This window comes from Salvelinus sp. IW2-2015, linkage group LG16, assembly GCF_002910315.2.
Source record: "Salvelinus sp. IW2-2015 linkage group LG16, ASM291031v2, whole genome shotgun sequence".
NCBI lineage: Eukaryota > Metazoa > Chordata > Actinopteri > Salmoniformes > Salmonidae > Salvelinus > Salvelinus sp. IW2-2015.
The window spans coordinates 2,460,505-2,479,824 of record NC_036856.1 but is presented as its reverse complement, the minus strand read 5'-3'; the positions used below and the strand labels follow the sequence as shown (position 1 = coordinate 2,479,824).

At 44.4% G+C, this 19,320-nt stretch overlaps 1 protein-coding gene across 1 annotated transcript in view; it reads right to left on the bottom strand.

Annotated features, from left to right (window-relative positions):
• camsap2a (calmodulin regulated spectrin-associated protein family, member 2a) overlaps positions 1–19,320 on the bottom strand; it is an 87,674-nt gene that overhangs the window by 7,233 nt on the left and 61,121 nt on the right. Inside the window, exons 5-16 of the mRNA XM_070447455.1 lie at positions 14,933–14,965; positions 14,271–14,412; positions 13,553–13,692; positions 7,646–7,751; positions 6,988–7,081; positions 6,399–6,430; positions 6,224–6,293; positions 3,883–6,076; positions 1,945–2,081; positions 1,297–1,514; positions 609–681; positions 181–246 (exon numbers count right to left, since the gene is read on the bottom strand). Of these exons, the coding sequence (XP_070303556.1) occupies positions 181–246; positions 609–681; positions 1,297–1,514; positions 1,945–2,081; positions 3,883–6,076; positions 6,224–6,293; positions 6,399–6,430; positions 6,988–7,081; positions 7,646–7,751; positions 13,553–13,692; positions 14,271–14,412; positions 14,933–14,965 (3,305 nt within the window). The remainder of the gene's footprint in view (positions 1–180; positions 247–608; positions 682–1,296; positions 1,515–1,944; positions 2,082–3,882; positions 6,077–6,223; positions 6,294–6,398; positions 6,431–6,987; positions 7,082–7,645; positions 7,752–13,552; positions 13,693–14,270; positions 14,413–14,932; positions 14,966–19,320) is intronic.

Genomic DNA, 19,320 nt, shown 5'->3' with positions numbered 1-19,320 from the left:
CCTGGACTTTCCAATAAGAAACACATATTTGAGTTTTCCTTTGCGTGTCCTAATGAACAGGACCCTTGACTTGGTATTGGCCCAGTGTCTTAAGACTTCCCATAATGATTCTCATTCTTATGCTACAGAAGCTGGGACCGTGAGGTGGATTCAGGGTTAAACTACTACACGGGAACTAACCTTCTCCTTCTCAGTTTAGGAGAGCTCAGAAAGAAGCACAGGCTGCCAGAATGTAAGCTAGCACTTCTGACAGTTCCAAAACATGAGTGGTCAAAGAGAGTAGGTAGGGGGGGAAAAAGAGTGTAGAGAATACAGAAACGTTAGGTTAAAAGCCGTTGGCTAGAGAGAGGGTTAAAAAAGCAGGTCAGAAGTGATACTCAAGTTCAATGAAACATGAGCACGAATAAACATTTTGGGACATTTTTCGAACTTTTAACGTAGGTAGGATTTTCACTTGTCCCATTTGACATCAATGCATGACTAAGTGAAAATGAAACTTCAGTCAAAGTTAGGATTCACCCCTTAAAGTAGAATAAATGCTAAGAGTAAATTCAACTAGGCATATGCAGAAATGTGTTTCATATACTGTTAATATAAAGGAATCTCACCTTGGTGTTCTCTTCTCAGAGTGCACACTGTCGCTGTCTCCCAGGTTGAGCGAGGCCAGAGACAAGCTGGAGACTGAAAAAACACGAGGTCGTGAACCTGGATGTGAAACAAGTTTTGCACAAGATGGGACAACACCGTCACACCACGATCACAACACAGTCCGTCCACAGTATTTTGTGCCCACCTTGTCACAGCTATCTGCAGCATCATTTGATGTTTACAAACACACACATATCGCTGTATGGCTCCTTAAATTTGGCAGGGTTTTGATTTTGAGTTCACTTTCGTGGTCAAAGAAGGACGATGGATGCCATGGACACCATACAGAGTCCCACATAGCATAGTGAGATGTCCTTGCCAGATTATCAGAGATCGATTCAAGCCTCACATTACATTACAAGATCAAATTGGTTGAATTGGTTTGGCAAAGCAGTTAAGAAATCAGGCAGGGTTAGCTACTGAATTGAGTTATAACTAGTACTAGTACTAGTTGGCATGCAGATCTCAACCAGAACTAGTACACTCTCTAGTCTACCATAAGAAGCCATGGTGCGCTGCAGAGAAACAGTGTTTTATCGCAGATGGCACAAAGCTAGCTGTGGCGCCAGATGGGCGGCACTTGGGCAGTCGCGCCACACCAACACGACACCGACGGTGAGCACTGAGAGTGGCTGTCTCCATGGTTACCTGCCGCCCTGGCCGGGGTTCTGGGGGAGTCCATGCTGTCCCGGTGGATGGACTTGGGCCGGGCTCTCCTCTGTTTGGAGCCGGCCAGCCGCGGCTTCATCACTGTGTCCATGTCCTCCATGAGCTTGAGCTGCTTCCTCCTCATGTACTCCTGCTTGATGAACTCCCGGCGGGCCTTCTCCTCCTCCTTCCTCATGTGCTCCTCCTCTGCTTTCACTCTGAAAGGAGAAATAGTAGATGATGACCAAGAATCAAGAACATGCAAAACTATGACCGGGACACAATCATACATAGACAATGCGTATGCAATTGATCAAAGTATTTGAATATTGATTGATGCACATTACCAGACAGTCAGTAGTAATGTACTTTGATCAATTGCATTAGCATTTCATGCTTCTACACCTGCATTGCTTGCTGTTTGGGGTTTTAGGCTGGGTTTCTGTACAGCACTTTGTGACATCAGCTGATGTAAGACGGGCTTTATAAATACATTTGATTGATTGATGTACTTTGACAAATACAATTTGATTGACTAACGTCAGACAACATGATACTATGTGTGAGGGGCTTTAAAAACAGCTCAAGTGGGAGTGTTTGTATGTGGGTGTGGGTATGTGCATGCTTGTAGTGGAAGGGATTACAGACCGGGCCTCCTCCTTCTTCTGCTCGAGCTCCGCCTCCTGCTGCAGCTTCTTCTGCTGCGTCTCCTTCTCCCTCCTCAGCCTCTTCTCCACGAAAGCAGCCCTCTTCTGAGCCATGTTGTTCTCCCCCTTACCGTCATCCTGGGGACAGGTACACACACACAGTCAGTGGTGTTCTTTCATAACCAGTTACAGGAACCCTCAGGACTTCCCTGGTTAATGTGAGATGTTATTTCTTCTGGTACATTTAAAGGGGCAGCTGCACAGACCAAGATTATACCTACCACTCAGGACTTGAAAGCAGTTTTAGTGGAGACTTTTCGCTGAACATGCTAGCACTTTCAATGGAGACTATTAATTGAACATGCTTTTTAGTCTAAGAGTAGGCCGCCCTAGGCAGCGGCCCCTTGCTGGGTGTATTTCCTGAGACTTTGCAACTAAACTGGGAGCGATGCTCTCTCTAATAGCAATACGCCTCTACTGGCGACTATTTCTTACTATGGCACACAAGATCCAATGCCATGTGCAAAATCTGGTCATTTGATCTGAATGCTGAAAATTGCATGTGAACCTCATCACAACTATCCTACAACTAGCTCAACATCTCTCCGAACCCACTTCTCAGCAGCTGCATCTGAATTATTCACAAGCTCCAGTTTCCTGACCTAGATAAAGGAACAGACAACTGTAGCTAGCTAGATAGCCTCCCCAGAACAGGAAAGACCAAGTTGTCCTCGGCTTGACCTATTTAAAAAAAATCATTCATCATCTCATATTATAAACAGAGTATTTCCTTCCAAAAAACAAAGATGGCCGCCAACAGAACCAAAGCATATTAGCTTTTTCGTAGAACTGGGGCACAGGCTTTTTCAATTACATAAGACAATAGTCATTCTTGGCGGCCAAATGTCCAGAATCTGCCATTTACACACTAATGAAATGCCTAAAACAACACACTAATGTAACAGCTATTGTTTTGGAGATGATTCCCAAATGTAAAAAGGTCCCGAACAGTCAAAAAAGTGGTCTCTTGGAACAACTTACACCGGGTTAAGCCGCCTTAAAATTTCTATACTGAATGAAATATTACCACTACCATGACTATTTTTATTTCCCAAACATAATTACAATAGATTTTTCTTTTCGATTACAGGCTCAAAATGGCTAGAAACAAAGACCTTTTTTCTGAAACTTGTCAACTTGCTGTTCTGAGAAATTAAGGCTACTCCAAAAGAAGGCCAGTTTTATTGCTTCTTTAATCAGGACAACAGTTTTCAGCTGTGCTAACATAATTGCAAAATGGTTTTCTAATGATCAATTAGCCTTTTAAAATTATAAACTTGGATAAACTAACAAAATGTGCCATTGGAACACAGGAGTCATGGTTGCTGATAATGGGCCTCTGTACCCCTATGTAGATATTCCATAAAAAATCTGCCGTTTCCAGCTACAATAATCATTTACAACATTAACAATGTCTACCCTGTATTTCTTATCAATTTGATGTTATTTTAATGGACAAAAATTTTGCTTTAAGTGACCCTAAACTTTTGAACGGTAGTATAGGTATTTTCCAAGAACCATCAGTCAAGGTGAGCTCCCCGCCTACTCAGCCTAATAGCTCCCCGCCCTCTCATACTGTCTCTTCAGACTTCCTGGTAGTTTGACATGAGAGAACAAGTACTTTTTCTAAAATGTTGAGCATTTATATATCGGGAAGAAATATTATGGGTGATGTTTTAGTCACTCAAAAGGCTATTTTACATGGGAATCAGAATGATTGTTCGGGACCTTTAAATTGTGTTAGAGGCTGTACAGAACGTTTGCCTCTGGGGATACTCTTGAGCCAAAAGGGTTCTCCTAAATGGACAGAAATATTGTGTCAAAAGTAGCTCACAACTATTAGCAAAAAAACTTCTATCATGTATATTTTACTTCCTACCTTAAAGAAAAAGCCACAGGACATTTTCTCGTCATCGCCATAGGTCCCCTCCATGTCTCCACTCTCCTCCATGCCTTCTCCCTCAAGAGGCTTGAGCACATACAGAGGCACCTCAATCAGGTTGCTTCTTGCCCCGCCAAAGAGGTCTGAGATAAGGGGGGTCTCGGTGGGGGTGACCGTAAAGGTCTCTTTCACTGGCTGGGCCAGCACTTCAGATACAGTCGACACTATTATGGGTTTGAGCTCATCCATTTTCACCTGCTTCTTCTCCTCTACTTCCATCTCCTCATGTTCCTCTGCTTCATCCTTCTTTGCAATCTCTCGGGTTACTTCTTGTCTTTTCTGGTTGTCTTTGGCTGGGGAGGAGGGAGAAGAGGCACTACCTGCCTCTGTCTCTGGGGATAGCAGGGGTTCAGTGTCCCTGTCCCTATCCTTGTCCTCTGTCTCTGTGGTTTGACCGGTGGGTTTCTCCCCCATGTAGGCAAAGGCCATGGGCTGGAATGGGGAGAACCGACGCAGGCGGGGGAGGCTGTCCACAGACTGGGGTGCTGTCAGGCAGCGGTTATAGGGGGCCAGCTTGAGCTCGCTGGGGCGCGGCGTGCGGGGGTTCCGTGAGTGAAAGGAGGCCGACTTCCTCTTGATGCTCGTGGGCGAGCGGTGGGCGGAGCGGGGTGAGTCGGCCGGGGAGGGTGAGCCGGAGGAGCGAGTGGAGGCGCGGGCGTATTTCTGTGGCGAGGTCTGGGGAGGGGGGATGACCCAGGCCTGTTGTTGCTTTTGTTCTCTCATGGCCATGATGACCTCCTGTTGTTGGGCCAGGCGCTGCATCTCTGTCTGCAGGAAGCCCAGCGAGTGGTTCAGCTTCTCGATGGAGCGTGTGTATTCAGCTAGATCCACCTCACCGGGTCCTTGACCTCCGGCGGAACCTTGACCTCCCTCTTCTCCTCCTCCTCCGGAGGAGGAGGATTTCAGACAGCGGGCCCCAGAGGGTCCCTGCCCCTGCTCAGCCCCGTCGGGCTTGTCCGCTTTGCTCCTCCCTGTTTTCCTCTCATCTTCCGTTGTCGTCTTCCCAACTTCCTCCTGTCCTCCTACCCCCGAGGCGCCGTCACCCTTCCTCTTGACCACGTCCAGGAAGATGGAGCGGCCCATCCTCTGGCGGTGGCGAGTGAATGCGGCCTCCACCTTCTTCTTCTGCGCCTCAATGGCTTTTCGCTTCTCCTCCAGGCGCATGCGCAGCTCCACCATCTCCGTCGCCATGGCCTGGGCCGGGTCGCTAGGGGGAGGGGCCTGGGCTGGCCCAGTTGAAGTGTCTTGGGTGAGAGGCGCAATCTGTTGATGCACGGGGCTGTGTTCCGGAGTGGGTGCCCAGGAGACGGACAATGGGAGGCCCAGTTCTGAGCCCTCGGGGGTGGTCTTGAGGGAGCTGCCGCCCCCGCTGCTGCTGCTTCTTCCCCCCGATTCGGGGACACTGAGCTTCCGGAACTTCTGCTCGGCAAAGCTGGTCATCTTGGTGCCGGAGCTGGTGGAGGGAGATTTGGCGTAGCCGGAACTGCTGGGGCAGGGGCTGGGCGTGTCCATGTCCAGCTCCATGCTCAGAGCTTCCCTCAGCGATGAGTCCTCGTCCAGGGTCTCAGCGATGTCCTCGGTCCTCACGTGGATGCCCGTGTCCACCTCTGTAGTGTCTGTGGTGCTCAACGAGTCCAGGTCCCTCTTCTCCGGTTGAGCATTAGGGTCCAGGCCAACTTCACCACCTTCTCTGCCCTGGTTTGGACTGTGCAGGAAGAACCCATTTTTGATTCCCTCTGTCAGAGGGCGCTGTGGGGCCTGCCTACCAGTGTTGTGGATTATCTGAAGGGCTTCCTCCATGCTGGGGGTGGAGATGCCATTTCCGTGCCTGTCCAGGTTTGAGCCACCGTTGGGGAACCTCAGTGGGCCTCCAGGGGGTTCAGGTCTGCCAGGCTCTCTGGGCAGATCGGGCCCTGACAGGTTGTCCAGGCGGCCCTCCTCCTCGATGCCCGTTCCCTGCCCGTTGATGGGCTGGAAGGACAGGTTCCTCTTCATGCCCCGGGGCATCTGTTGAACCTTGAAGCCCTCTGTGCTGGCAGAGCGAGTCATGCTACGGCCGGGGGGAGTGGATGTCTGGGCGGTGTCCTCTTTGTCAAAAGGGATGTCGAAGGATACACCGTAAGGCCCAGACCTGGCAAAAACAAACAGCCAGTCAATCAGTCAAATGCTATTAGAATTGCACTTTTTTGTTACCAATACGTTATGACAATCACGTACCAAACAATAATTGTATTTTGTCTGTTAAAAGTCATTAATTGTCTTGCTCCATGATACTAACCTTTTCTCCTTGGGCCAAGTTCCTACACAGCCATCCACAAAGGACATTGAGGTCGATCTCTTTATTTCACCTGGATGAGAATAAGCATCTCATATTAGATCCATCAATTTGTATTATATTTTAATCTGTTTAATGATCAATTGGTAGAAGACAAAACTTCTAGTGATCTAGTTACCTGAGTTCCTAGGTTGTGGTTGGAGAGGCAGGCTAGAGGGGTGAAAAAAATATAAAATAATATTGTCAATCATGAACACCTACAAGAGTTAAAACATACTGGTTTCCAGATGACCAAGACATTATCACCTCTGTTGAGAGATTGTGGAATGGGGTCTTTTTTAAGCTTGGCACCATAGCTTGAGTGCTGTATGTACAGTATGCGCCCACCCACTACTTAATACATTCCAGATGGGTTTGCTTAACCTCTGATCAGTATCCCCTGCAGATAGCCATGATGCGGCGCACAATTGGCCCAGCGTCGTCCGGGTTAGGGGCGGGTTTTGCCGGCCGGGATGTCCTTGTCCCATCGCACTCTAGTGACTCCTTGTGGCGGGCCGGGCGCATGCACGCTGACTTCGTTCGTCAGTTGTACAAGGTTTCCTCCGACACATTGGTGCGGCTGACTTCCACGTTAAGCGAGCAGTGTGTCAAGAAGCAGTGCGGAGGACGCATGGCTCTTGACTTTCGCCTCTCCCGACTCCATATTGGAGTTGCAGCGATTGGACCAACTTAGCCAAACAGGACCATAAATGAATAACAAATAGTACCTGGGTCGTTCTGGGCTGGGCGGTCTCTCCATGAAGCTCGTCTTGGTGACATTGGAGATGGGAACAGAGGGCATGTTCCTCAACGATGTGAGGGCTGGCTCTAAAAACCAAACACAAACACATTACTTTCATTAAAAGCCCAATACAGCTGTTTTTATATCAATATCAAATCATTTCTGGGTAACAATTAAGTACCTTATTCTAGTAGATTTCCATTAAAATGGGCAAAATCTGCCTTTCAGCAACAACAACAACAAAATATTTTGCTAGGACTGTCTGGGAGTGGTCTGAGTGGGGAGGGGGAAACTGAAAACTAGCTGTTATTGGCAGAGAGGTTTGGAAATCTCTTTGTTATTGGTCTATTAACTAATTTACAGCATGGTGATGTCACCATATAAAGCCAAAACTCTCGCCCTGCTGATTAGAAGGTCCAGTGTAGATTGTATTTTCAACCAGCAACTATCAGGAAATAACACTGATAAAATTGTTTCACACTTTTACAGTAATAGGTTCATCAGCTGTTGTAGAATATGATATAAAACAGAGGGAAACAATATATTTTGACTGTACTGGGCTTTTAAAACCATTTAAATAGAACAGGAATGATTTAATCTGGATGTCTGAATTTGGCAAAAAATACAAAACAGTTCTGAAGTACAAAAAAACTGCTTTCCTTCAGTGTCCAGAACTCTTGGTTGTACAAAGGAGGGCTTCACCACTTCAAACCACCAGAACAGCTCGGCCATGAACACAAGGTAGTTATTCTGGAAAAGACAAAAACAGACAGGATGTGGTGGTAAAGCTGAGGCTAATAGAAACAGTACTGCGACATGAACTCTTGTAGAAAAACTTAACGGTTCAAAACTGTCGAATGCAGTACACCTGAGCTTCCACAAGATGTCTCTGTTAACTTCAAAAAGACAAACTGTCACGCACATCATAAATACTTAGTTGAGATCAGTCAAATACATTGACATTTTCTTGACGAAAACCTTCATAGACCAAAGAGAACCCAACTGGTTAGAGTAGAGAGTGAGCTAATTTAGTCACTTCGCTTACCTTGTTTATACAGTGTTTCCCCCATCACTTTAATAACCCTCAAAACAGAGGAGCCGGTTCACATTTCCCAAGGTGTCACAATATTTTACAGTACACAGCCAGATCCCTTTAGTTAATATATCATTTACATAATGGTATGTGGTACTGTTGGTACTTGAATGTGCCTGTGCGTGAAAAGAAAACCATTAGCCTAGTTTCTGCTCCTCTCGAGATGGGCACAGAACCAATGAATACGGTTGACCTGTTTGGTCCTTGTGACCTGGTCAGAAACCAGGTCAGAAAGAACAGGAACGAAAATATATTCAAAGAGGTGCTGTCAAAAATATTGATTGATGACATATCACGAATTATGATAAAACACAATCAACGAGTCCCAGAAATGGCATATGATATATGCCGAGTACATATTTAGATAGATGGGAAAATAAACGATGGCCACATCCTCATGACCAATCATGGTGTGTTATTGTTATTCCTTTGTTTACCATCCTCATCCACTGACACTTAGCCCAAAGTCATACTCGTTAGCCAAGAAAACACCCTGCAACAGGAAGGGACAACCTTGACTTGTCCAGTAAGAAATGCTTATGTCCATTTTCAGTTGCAAAATGTTTTGCTACGGTTTGCCCTGATGAACATCACCCAGGGTTCCCCAAGGAGGCTGGCACACACACACGTGTTCCGATATGACCTTGAGTATATGCGGTGTTCATCAGGTCAGCAACACAATTTCTAACAAAAGGAACATTCCCTTACTCAGTGCAAAAGCAGTGTGTGTGCGCATCTACAGTTGAAGTCAGAAGTTTACATACACTTAGGTTGGAGTCATTAAAGCTCGTTTTTCAACCACTCCACAAATTTCTTTAAAACAAACTACAGTTTTGGCAAGTCGGTTAGGACATCTACTTTGTGCATGACAAGTAATTTTTCCAACAATTGTTTAAAGACAAATTATTTCACTTATGATTCACTGTATCACAATTCCAGTGGGTCAGAAGTTTACATACACTAAGTTGACAGTGCCTTTAAACAGCTTGGAAAATTCCAGAAAAGTATGTCATGGCTTTCTGATAGGCTAATTGACATCATTTGAGTCAATTGGAGGTGTACCTGTGGATGTATTTCAAGGCCTACTTTCAAACTCAGTGCCTCTTTGCTTGACATTCAAAAGAAATCAGCTAAAACCTCCGGAAAAAAATTGGAGACCTGCGCAAGTCTGGTTCATCCTTGGAACAATTTCCAAACGCCTGAAGGTATTATGTTCATCTGTACAAACAATAGTAAGTATAAACACCAATGGACCACATAGCCGTCATACCGCTCAGGAAGGAGACGCGTTCTGTCTCCTAGAGATGAACGTACTTCGGTGTGAAAAGTGTAAATCAATCCCAGAACAACAGCAAAGGACCCTGTGAAGATGCTGGAGGAAACAGGTACAAAAATAACGAGTTCTATATTGACATAACCTGAAAGGCCGCTCAGCAAGGAAGAAGCCACTGCTCCAAAACCGCCATAAAACAGCCAGACTACGGTTTGCAACTGCACATGGGGACAAAGATTGTACTTTTTGGAGAAATGTCCTCTGGTCTGATGAAACAAAATTAGAACTGTTTGGCCATAATGACCATCGTTATGTTTGGAGGAAAAATGGGGACGCTTGCAAGCCGAAGAACACCATCCCAACCGTGAAGCACGGGGGTGGCAGCATCATGTTGTGGAGGTGCTTTGCTGCAGGAGGGACTGGTGCACTTTAAAAAATAGATGGCATCATGAGGTAGGACAATTATGTGGATATATTGAAGCAACATCTCAAGACATCAGTCAGGAAGTTAAAGCTTGGTCGCAAATGGGTCTTCCAAATGGACATTGACCCCAAGCATACTTCCAAAGTTGTGGCAAAATGGCTTAAGGACAACAAAGTCAAGGTATTGGAGTGGCCATCACAAAGCCCTCACAAAGACCTCAATCCTATAGAAAATTTGTGGGCAGAACTGAAAAAGCGTGTGCCAGCAAGGAGGCCTAGAAACCTGACTCAGTTACACCAGCTCTGTCAGGAGGAATGGGCCAAAATTCACCCAACTTATTGTGGGAAGCTTGTGGAAGGCTACCTGAAATGTTTTACCCAAGTTAAACAATTTTAAAGCCAATGCTACCAAATACTAATTGAGTGTATGTAAACTTCTGAGCCACTGGGAATGTGATGAAAGAAATACAAGCTGAAATAAATACTTCTCTCTACTATTATTCTGACATTTCACATTCCCAAAATAAAGTGGTGATCCTAACTGACCTAAAACAGGGAATGTTTTACTAGGATTAAATGTCAGGAATTGTGAAAAACTGAGTTTAAATGTATTTGGCTAAGGTGTATGTAAACTTCCGACTTCAACTGTATATGTGTGAGTGTGTTAGTGTGTGTGTGACAGATTCACCTCTTCAGCAATATTTACCCTCAGCCGTTTAACAGTATGTCAAGACAGCAGAAGCAGCTAACTCGAGGTGACTCCCCGAAGTGACTACACTGCATTTAAAATAATTGGTACCGTGAGCAGTTTTTGGTCATGCAGAGCATAGCTCCCCGAGTCCATATCAGACCACAGCCAATCCTATTGTTACAAAGCCAATAATCTCTGCAATCCAAATCAACAGTGACTCACAACCAGAGCACATGAATCATCTTTGCTAATATTCCAGGGTGTTATGTCATAACAGACATAACATTTTCATGTTTTTATCTGTCATGACAGATTATACAGTAGCCAAACACTGACAAACAACCATCCAGCCAGAACACTGACAAACACAAGTATCCAATGTCAAACTCTGTAGCAACTGAACTACAGTAAATTATCATACCTATGATCAATAAAATGTAAACCAAGTTCAATCGTTCAAAACAACACATAGCTCCATCTCAACAGAATCTCCACCACAGCAATCTTTAATCCTATAACTCCAACAATATAACATACAGTACAGCAAACAATCACAACAACCATTTTTATAGCCTGGTCGCAAATCTGGTAATGTTGTTTTGCCAACTCCTGTCTCACCAACACCAGATTGCAAGACAGCACAAACTGATCTGGTACCAGGCTACAATTTCTATTGCAGTGAGCTACAGTAGCCTACCTCCTCTAGGTCTATTCAGCTGCAGCATAAGTGGGGTCCTCCCAGTCCCAGTCTGATAGAGAAATGAGAAATGGTCTCCCCTAGCCCAGATAGCAAAAGCTTGTCCTCTCCCTCCATATGTCTGTCTACCTGCTTCCTCTCACATTAGATCGTGAGCGTTATCTCTCCTAATACCACCGCCAGTCAAACATCCATTCTGTTCCGCCCCCGATTTTCTACTGATCTCCAACTCACAACACCGCAACCCTGTCGCCTGATATTACCTCGCCCAGTTGCCAGATTGTCAGATTTTACAGTCACTTACTGTTCTCTGGCGGGTTGCCAGGTTTGGAGATTGCAGCGTGTCACTCCATGTCTGAGATGAGAGCTCATTGGTGCTGACTGCAAAACAAATCTGACGCTAAAGCGTTGGGATGGATAATCTGTTTAGTAGGGACCACACTGGCAACCCCACCCCTCTCAGTGGGAGCCCACACACAGGCTACCATGGGCTATGATGTCATTAATCACTTTACATTAGCAAAGGGGCTGATTAGACCAGAGACCTGTGCGTCTGAGGCCATATTCATAGTCTCAGGTCCCCCATGTCCATAAATGATAAGATTTCTCTCTCTCTCTCTCTCTCTCTGTGTCTCTGTCTGTGTCTCCCTCACTGTGTCTCTCTCTCTGTCTCTCTCTCTCTTTAAATTATTATATAAGTAAGAGGTTTTTTGCTGAGTGAGTGGATGATTCTGTGGTCAAGCTGCACAGAAATAGCAACTAGAAGCTCAAACTCCGAAGAAGAGGTTCAAATGAAGAGCACAGAGACTATCTATAATATATATGGCTTTTGTCAGTGGCTAGTATACAGGTTGTTGTGAAATATAATTATGAGAAGGGACAAGCCTCTCAGACTACCGCAATTTGACTGGAACACTCACGGGTACACTCAATATGGTGGCCGGTCCACCTATCACAGACCATTGACTTGAATGGGAATGTAATTCTAATAATTATATTTCTATTGTGGCTAGCATAAACTCAATGTCAGTGTCATGATAGATGCAGTAGGATTTCTTTGCCTCTTCAGCCCCAGGGCTCTGTTTTACCTGACCCGCAGCCTGAATCATCTCCTTTCTAAGCCTTCTGTGAAGTGACTTATTCAGAATCTGCCAGTGTGTCTGGGGTTGCTTAAAGGACCATGTCACACACAGCTGATTCCAACTCACTACTATTCGGCCCCCTTGTGAACTGTGTGCTTTAACAGCTACTAGCAACAGTTCTCCACTGAAAGGACCAGCACAACTGACAGCTGGGTAGACTCCAATACTCAACACCCAGACAGGGCCAGTGGTACACTGTTGTTTGCAGCACTCAAGGCACACACACACACACAAACTCTGCCCCGACTCACCTTTTCTCCATTATGACACTTCTCTGCCACAAAAAAAGCAACACATACCATTTTTAACCGTTCATCAGTTTTCAGTACAGTACTTGTGCGACCATACTGTGCAAGAAGAGAGAAAATGGGGAATGCAGAGCTGTTTGTTTCCCACCAGTTTCTATGACTGTCCTAAAACATTGACAACAACACACGTGACCAACACCCACAATGCACAGCCTGGGAGCCAACACAAAGACACAAGCCAAGTGTTATGTGTCCATCCTTCCTGCACATAGATACAATACATACTGATATAATAGCTTCCAGTGAAAAATGGAGCGCGAGAGAGTGAGGGGCGTAGAAGAGAGAGATGAGAGAAAGGTATATAATGAGAGGGAAGAAGGAGAGAGGAAAGAGAGAGAAATAGGGAAGGCAATACAGACAAAACAGAGACACATCTAGCACAAACAAACCAGATCTGTGGTTTGTGAGGACAGAGAGTTTTTACAGGATCTATTTCAGACAGATCCCATTTTCCACCAGGCTTTCTCCAGCTGTATTACATAATATGAATAGACACGAATCACCAACTCTGGCAATGCTGCACACACTGTAGCTGCCAAGCCTTATGCCTAGTTTTACCCAATGTCCTTAGCTCTTGGACTATCTTCCTTCCAAATGTATTATTTTCTTTGCAAAATCTCCTGAAACTTTTGACGCCCTTTAAAAAACAACAATTCAAACCGAGTTGGCTGAACTCTGTGTGCAGTAATACCTTTTTCACACTACTGACCTGAGCCAAGCCGTGCTGCGCTGTACTGCGCCGGCGTGGTTACACATGCAGCCTAGTTGCTGGAACGGTGCGGGAAAGGACCACGTGAAAACAAAGTATCCCAGCCAACACGGTACGGTATAGACACAATAGTGTGAAAAAGGATGTACATTTGTACCTCAGAGATTCTTTCAAAAAACACACTTAAAAGCCATAACTTTGCCTTGTGGACTTACTTTGACTGACGAGGAGGCGTAGACCATGTCCTCCAGACTGAAGTGGCAGCAGCGGTCGAGGTGCTGCTGACAGAACTGCTGCACCAGCTGCAGGTTGTACAGGCTGTCCACCAGTGACATGCTCTCCTTAAGGCGGATATCTGACAGGGACAGGCCACAAGGACACATCATGGGCTAAGTTGGTTCTGAGAGACAAGTGACGCACAAATCTCTTGGAAGTGAATCAGAAAGTGAACATCCGTTAGGAGTCGGGCTTCTGGAGGTATTTGTAAGGTGTTTGTCCCTTCTTTGTATGGGATTGACCAATCAGGGATGAGGATACTGGATGTTCTCCAGAAGGTACTCAAGCCGTTTTGATGCGAAAACAGAATCTTATGGAGTGCCTTTAAATCAATCATCACTCTGAATTTGGGGTACTGAGCCTTGTGTGTGTGTGTCCATATCCGATCCCATCCACTTAATCAGCGGGTTGATAGTTGATGAGATTAAGTGTGAGTTGAGACTTGATGTTCATCACTAATAGATGGCTCACTCACTCCTCCTGGAACATGAAAGGCTAGCCAGGGGAGAGCCCTTAACACCTTCAGGCTAAGTGATTGAATAACTCAGACAGCTATAGCCCTCTCAATAAGATAATGTGTTGATAGGGAACCACAGACACCCCCCCCCCCCTATCCCCACGGTCAGAATACAGTTTAGTACTGTCTAGTTAGTGTACCTTCCAGTTTGACTAGCTGTGGGCAGTAGAAGTGCAGCAGAGTGGCCAGGGCGCAGCCGTCAGTGGTGTCCTTCAACAGGTTGTCCACAGGGGGGATCCAGGGCACCTGCTGTGCCACCGCCTGCTCCTTCCTGTAGCGAGCCTGGAGCACCACAGGGAAGACAGACAGACAATGGGTCTGGGCATGGCGATAGATGGTGCACGGGAGATTCATACACATACGTACAGACAAAGAAATACACTGACAGAGGCGGACATGTGGGAATGCAGATTTCCATATCGATGGAGTGCATCTCTCATTGGAGTTGAAGAATGATGATATTCTATCATGCAGGGACTAACGACACACAAACCATGGGAATACTTAATTAATCGGACATCAAAACAGGACAATGTAATATCGACTTCATAATAGAGAGCATCACCGTGCATCAATCAGATGTTCAGTAACCTCCAAGTAACACAAATTATCTTTAATGAAATCAAATTGAGGGAAACTGAGTGAACCGCACAAAAAAAGCAACACCAATAACTGCAATCACATGCTGGCGTTCACTTGTGGAATGATGACATTTACTATGGTGACAGTCACCACGGAGACACTATGGAAACGGACAGATGGAAGAGGAAAATATAAGTGTAGCACTGGTCATCTGACTTACAGGCACCAGTTTCATGTACCATTTGGTCGGAGACTTCAGGAGCAAGACAGAGAGAGAGAGAGAGAGAGAGAGAGCAAGAGAAGGAAATACAGAGACACATAAGAGAGAGTGGAGATAGAGCGATACATGGACAGAGGGGCATAGAGAGAGAGAGAAACAAACAAACAGACAAGAAAATATGAATAAACCAGTCAGCATTGGACTTTGGGTATTTTTGGCCATGCTGGCTAAAATGTCAAATAGAGGATTCTCTCATGTCAAACAGACATCTTTCCTTGAGACAGCTAGTAGAGTGCACCCACAGCAGCAACCAGGGGGATTTGTCGTGAAGCCTAAATTGTGACTGTTCTCCTAGTTGGAAAAAAACAAACAATGTTTGTGTATTTGTACTGCGTTTGCGTGCTTGTAGTCTGTTTGCCTGTTTGCCTTGAAATTGCTTTGTGCTGCCTTCAGTGACATTGGCCTTTTTTGTGTCCGTTTCTAAAGGTTTGAGACAAGTATTACAGTGCATTGGCAATAAGTGCTGACTGAGTTTGTGTCGAGTCTGACATGACATGTTTCTCACACACTTTCAAGGCTACATCAAAGACGCGTTTGTAAGCATCATTCCTATTGGGTGGCAAATGCTTCCTTAAACACCAACCGTCAACAGTAGCGAAACAACTAACCTACAGTACATTTTGAATGTTGCAGTTCCAGGTTGATGAAAAGGTCAGGTTTTTGCAGTCCCGGCTGATTGAATAGCACTGTTCTTTGAATACTAACGTGAGCCATTCATAGACTGACCTCAAAGGCTCACAATAAAGAGATATGTGCCACACTTCGTGAAGTGGACGATTCGAAGGTATAATCTCATTCACAGGCAATATATTGATCACGCTGATCTTTCATAGTATTGGCTGGAGAATTTATTCAACTACACTTCATCCAAGCCAAGGTCTTGAAAAGTCTTTGGTTTCGCCGGGTTACTTGTGAAACACTAATCAGTGTTTAGGTTTCAAACAATTTAGCTACATTTTCTGTTTTTTTGAACAAAGTATAGTTCTGGTGTCTGAGTCCAGACAGTGAGAGTAGGATTGCAGCGACACATAGTGGCAGAGCATGAGTACTAGCGATAACTTAGTACACCATTCAAAAAAATACAGTTCAAATTGATCAAACCCACAACGGTTGAAATCAAATGAACGGCTAGCAGGCATTACTTCACCTCTCCAGGCACAAATGGCCCATAACATACTGCTACCCTTACATGACACAGCAGAATAAACACGAGCTGAACATTTGGCAGGGGGAGACTGGGGAGTGTGTGTGGGAAGGGGGGTTGATGGTGGTTATGGAGTGCCAGTAGGCATGTCCCAGCAATGTCCCAGGTTGTGGGACTATGGCAGGGAAGGCTATAGGGTAGGGCTATGGCCGGGCTATATCAGGGCTAAACCACAGCTAAAAGACAGGGCAGCCAAGACCACCACTAAAACCCCCTAAAGAGCGCTTAGGCTTAGCCCCAATCCCAACCATCCACCACCACATCAATCAACTTGCTGTCCTGACAGTGTTCTCCCTCTATGACAAATCACATCCTCTCCAACCAGACATGTTCAATTCATCCCGCACAGATTTGCAACTTAAAGGGATTACTTCTCTTCGTTTTTTGTTGTTGTTTTACTTCTCTGTCCTGCCATTGCCTTTGACTCCACATTGACCACAAGTGTTTATTGTGTTTCGCAGCGTACTGTGCTGCAGCTTAAAATAAACCCTGGGTCGCCCAGCTCAGCTCTTCTTTGTTCCGATGACTGCAGCACATCTGTCCGTGGAGTGTTACACATCCCTCAAAGATATCAGCGACTCAAAGAGCGTGACAGATTTAGGGGGTGTCTGGAGCTAGCATCCAGGTCAGAATGCCGGGGGGAGACGGAGAGGGAGAGGGAGCTGGAGAGAGAGAACGTGTGTCTTTTTACTGAATTGCGGGCCTTTTAACTGAAGAATTTGTTTGCTTCGTATGATTGTGTTTTGCGTTTCGTGTTTTGTATTTGCTTCTCATGTATTGTGTAATTGATGTGTATATAGATACAGTATGTATTGTGTAATTGATGTGTATATAGATACAGTATGTATTGTGTCATTGATGTGTATATAGATACCGTATGTAATTGTATAATTGATGTGTATATAGATACAGTATGTATTTGTATAATTGATGTGTTATATAGGTACAGTATGTATTGTATAATTGATGTGTATATAGATACAGTATGTATTGTATAATTGATGTACATATAGATATAGTTGTATGTGTACTTGATGTATATATAGATACAGTATGTATTGTGTAATTGATGTGTGTATATAGATACAGTATGTATTGTATAATTGATGTATATATAGATACAGTATGTATTGTACTTGATGTATATATAGATACAGTATGTATTGTATAATTGATGTGTATATAGATACAGTATGTATTGTGTAATTGATGTGTGTATAGATACAGTATGTATTGTGTAATTGATGTTATATATAGATACAGTATGTATTGTATAATTGATGTGTATATAGATACAGTATGTATTGTGCAATTGATGTGTATATAGATACAGTATGTATTGTGTAATTGATGTGTATATAGATACAGTATGTATTGTGTAATTGATGTGTATATAGATACAGTATGTATTGTGTAATTGAAGTGTATATAGATACCTTATGTAATTGTATAATTGATGTGTATATAGATACAGTATGTATTGTGTAATTGATGTGTGTATATATATACAGTATGTATTGTGTAATTGTTTGATGTGTTCATGCAGGGCTCATCTGCAAAATAGTCAGCATGACTCCCTGCTTAAATAAAGGTTAAATAAAAAATATATATTTTTAGCAGACATTACAAGTCCAGCACAGCCAACTGTGCCCTTGTATGCCATGGCTAGCCTGTGATGCCTCATATACAATAGCTGCTTAACAACCTCTGCTTACTCTATTAGTAATCATCTATGTTTACACTTACAGTACCAGTCAAAAGTTGGGCCACACCTACTCATTCAAGGGTTTTTCTTTATTTTTCCTATTTTCTACATTGTAGAATAATAGTGACGACATCAAAACTATGAAATAACACATACGGAATCATGTAGTAACAAAAAAAGTGTTGATGACAGCTTTGCACACTCTTGACATTCTCTCAACCAGCTTCATGAGGTAGTCACCTGGAATGCATTTCAATTAACAGGTGTGCCTTGTTAAAAGAGCATTTGTGGAATTTCATTCCTTAATGCGTTTGAGCCAATCAGTTGTGTTGTGACAAGGTAGGGTTGGTATACAGAAGATAGCCCTATTTGGTAGAAGATCAAGTCCATATTATGGCAAGAACAGCTCAAATAAGCAAAGAAAAAATGACACTTCATCATTACTTTAAGACATGAAGGTCAGTCAATATGGAAAATTTCAAGAACTTTGAAAGTTTCTTCAAGTGTAGTTGCAAAAACCATCAAGCGCTATGATGAAACTAGCTCTCATGAGGACCGCAACAGGAAAGGAAGACCTAGAGTTACCTCTGCTGCAGATGTAACGGATGTGAAATGGCTAGATAGTTAGCGGTGGTGCGCGCTAATAGACTTTCAATCGGTGACGTCACTTGCTCTGAGACCTTGAAGTAGTGGTTCCCCTTGCCCTGCAAGGGCCGCGGCTTTTGTGGAGCGATGGGTAACGATGCTTCGTGGGTGACTGTTGTTGATGTGTGCAGAGGGTCCCTGGTTCGCGCCCGAGTCGGGGCGAGGGGACATACTAAAGTTAAACTGTTACACAGAGGATAAGTTCATTAGAGTTACCAGCCTCAGAAATTGCAGCCCAAATAAATGCTTCACAGAGTTCAAGTAACAGATACATCTCAACATCAACTGTGTGAATCAGGCCTTCATGGTCAAAATGCTGCAAAGAAATCACTACCAAAGGACACCAATAATAAGAAGAAACTTGCTTGGGCCAAGAAACACAAGCAATGGACATTAGACCGGTGGAAATCTGTCCTTTGGTCTGACGAGTCCAAATTTGAGATTTTTGGTTCAAACCGCCATGTCTTTGTGAGACGCAGAGTAGGTGAACGGATGATCTCCGCATGTGTGGTTCCCACTGTGAAGCATGGAGGAGGAGGTGTGATGACGTAGGGGTGCTTTGATGGGGACACTGTCTGTGATGTATTTAGAATTCAAGGCACACAACCAGCATGGCTACCACAGCATTCTGCAGCGATATGCCATCCCATCTGGTTTGCGCTTAGTGGAACTATCATTTGTTTTTCAATAGGACATTGTTGAACACACCCAACACACCTCCAGGCTGTGTAAGGGCTATTTGACCAAGAAGGAGAGTGATGGAATGCTGCATCA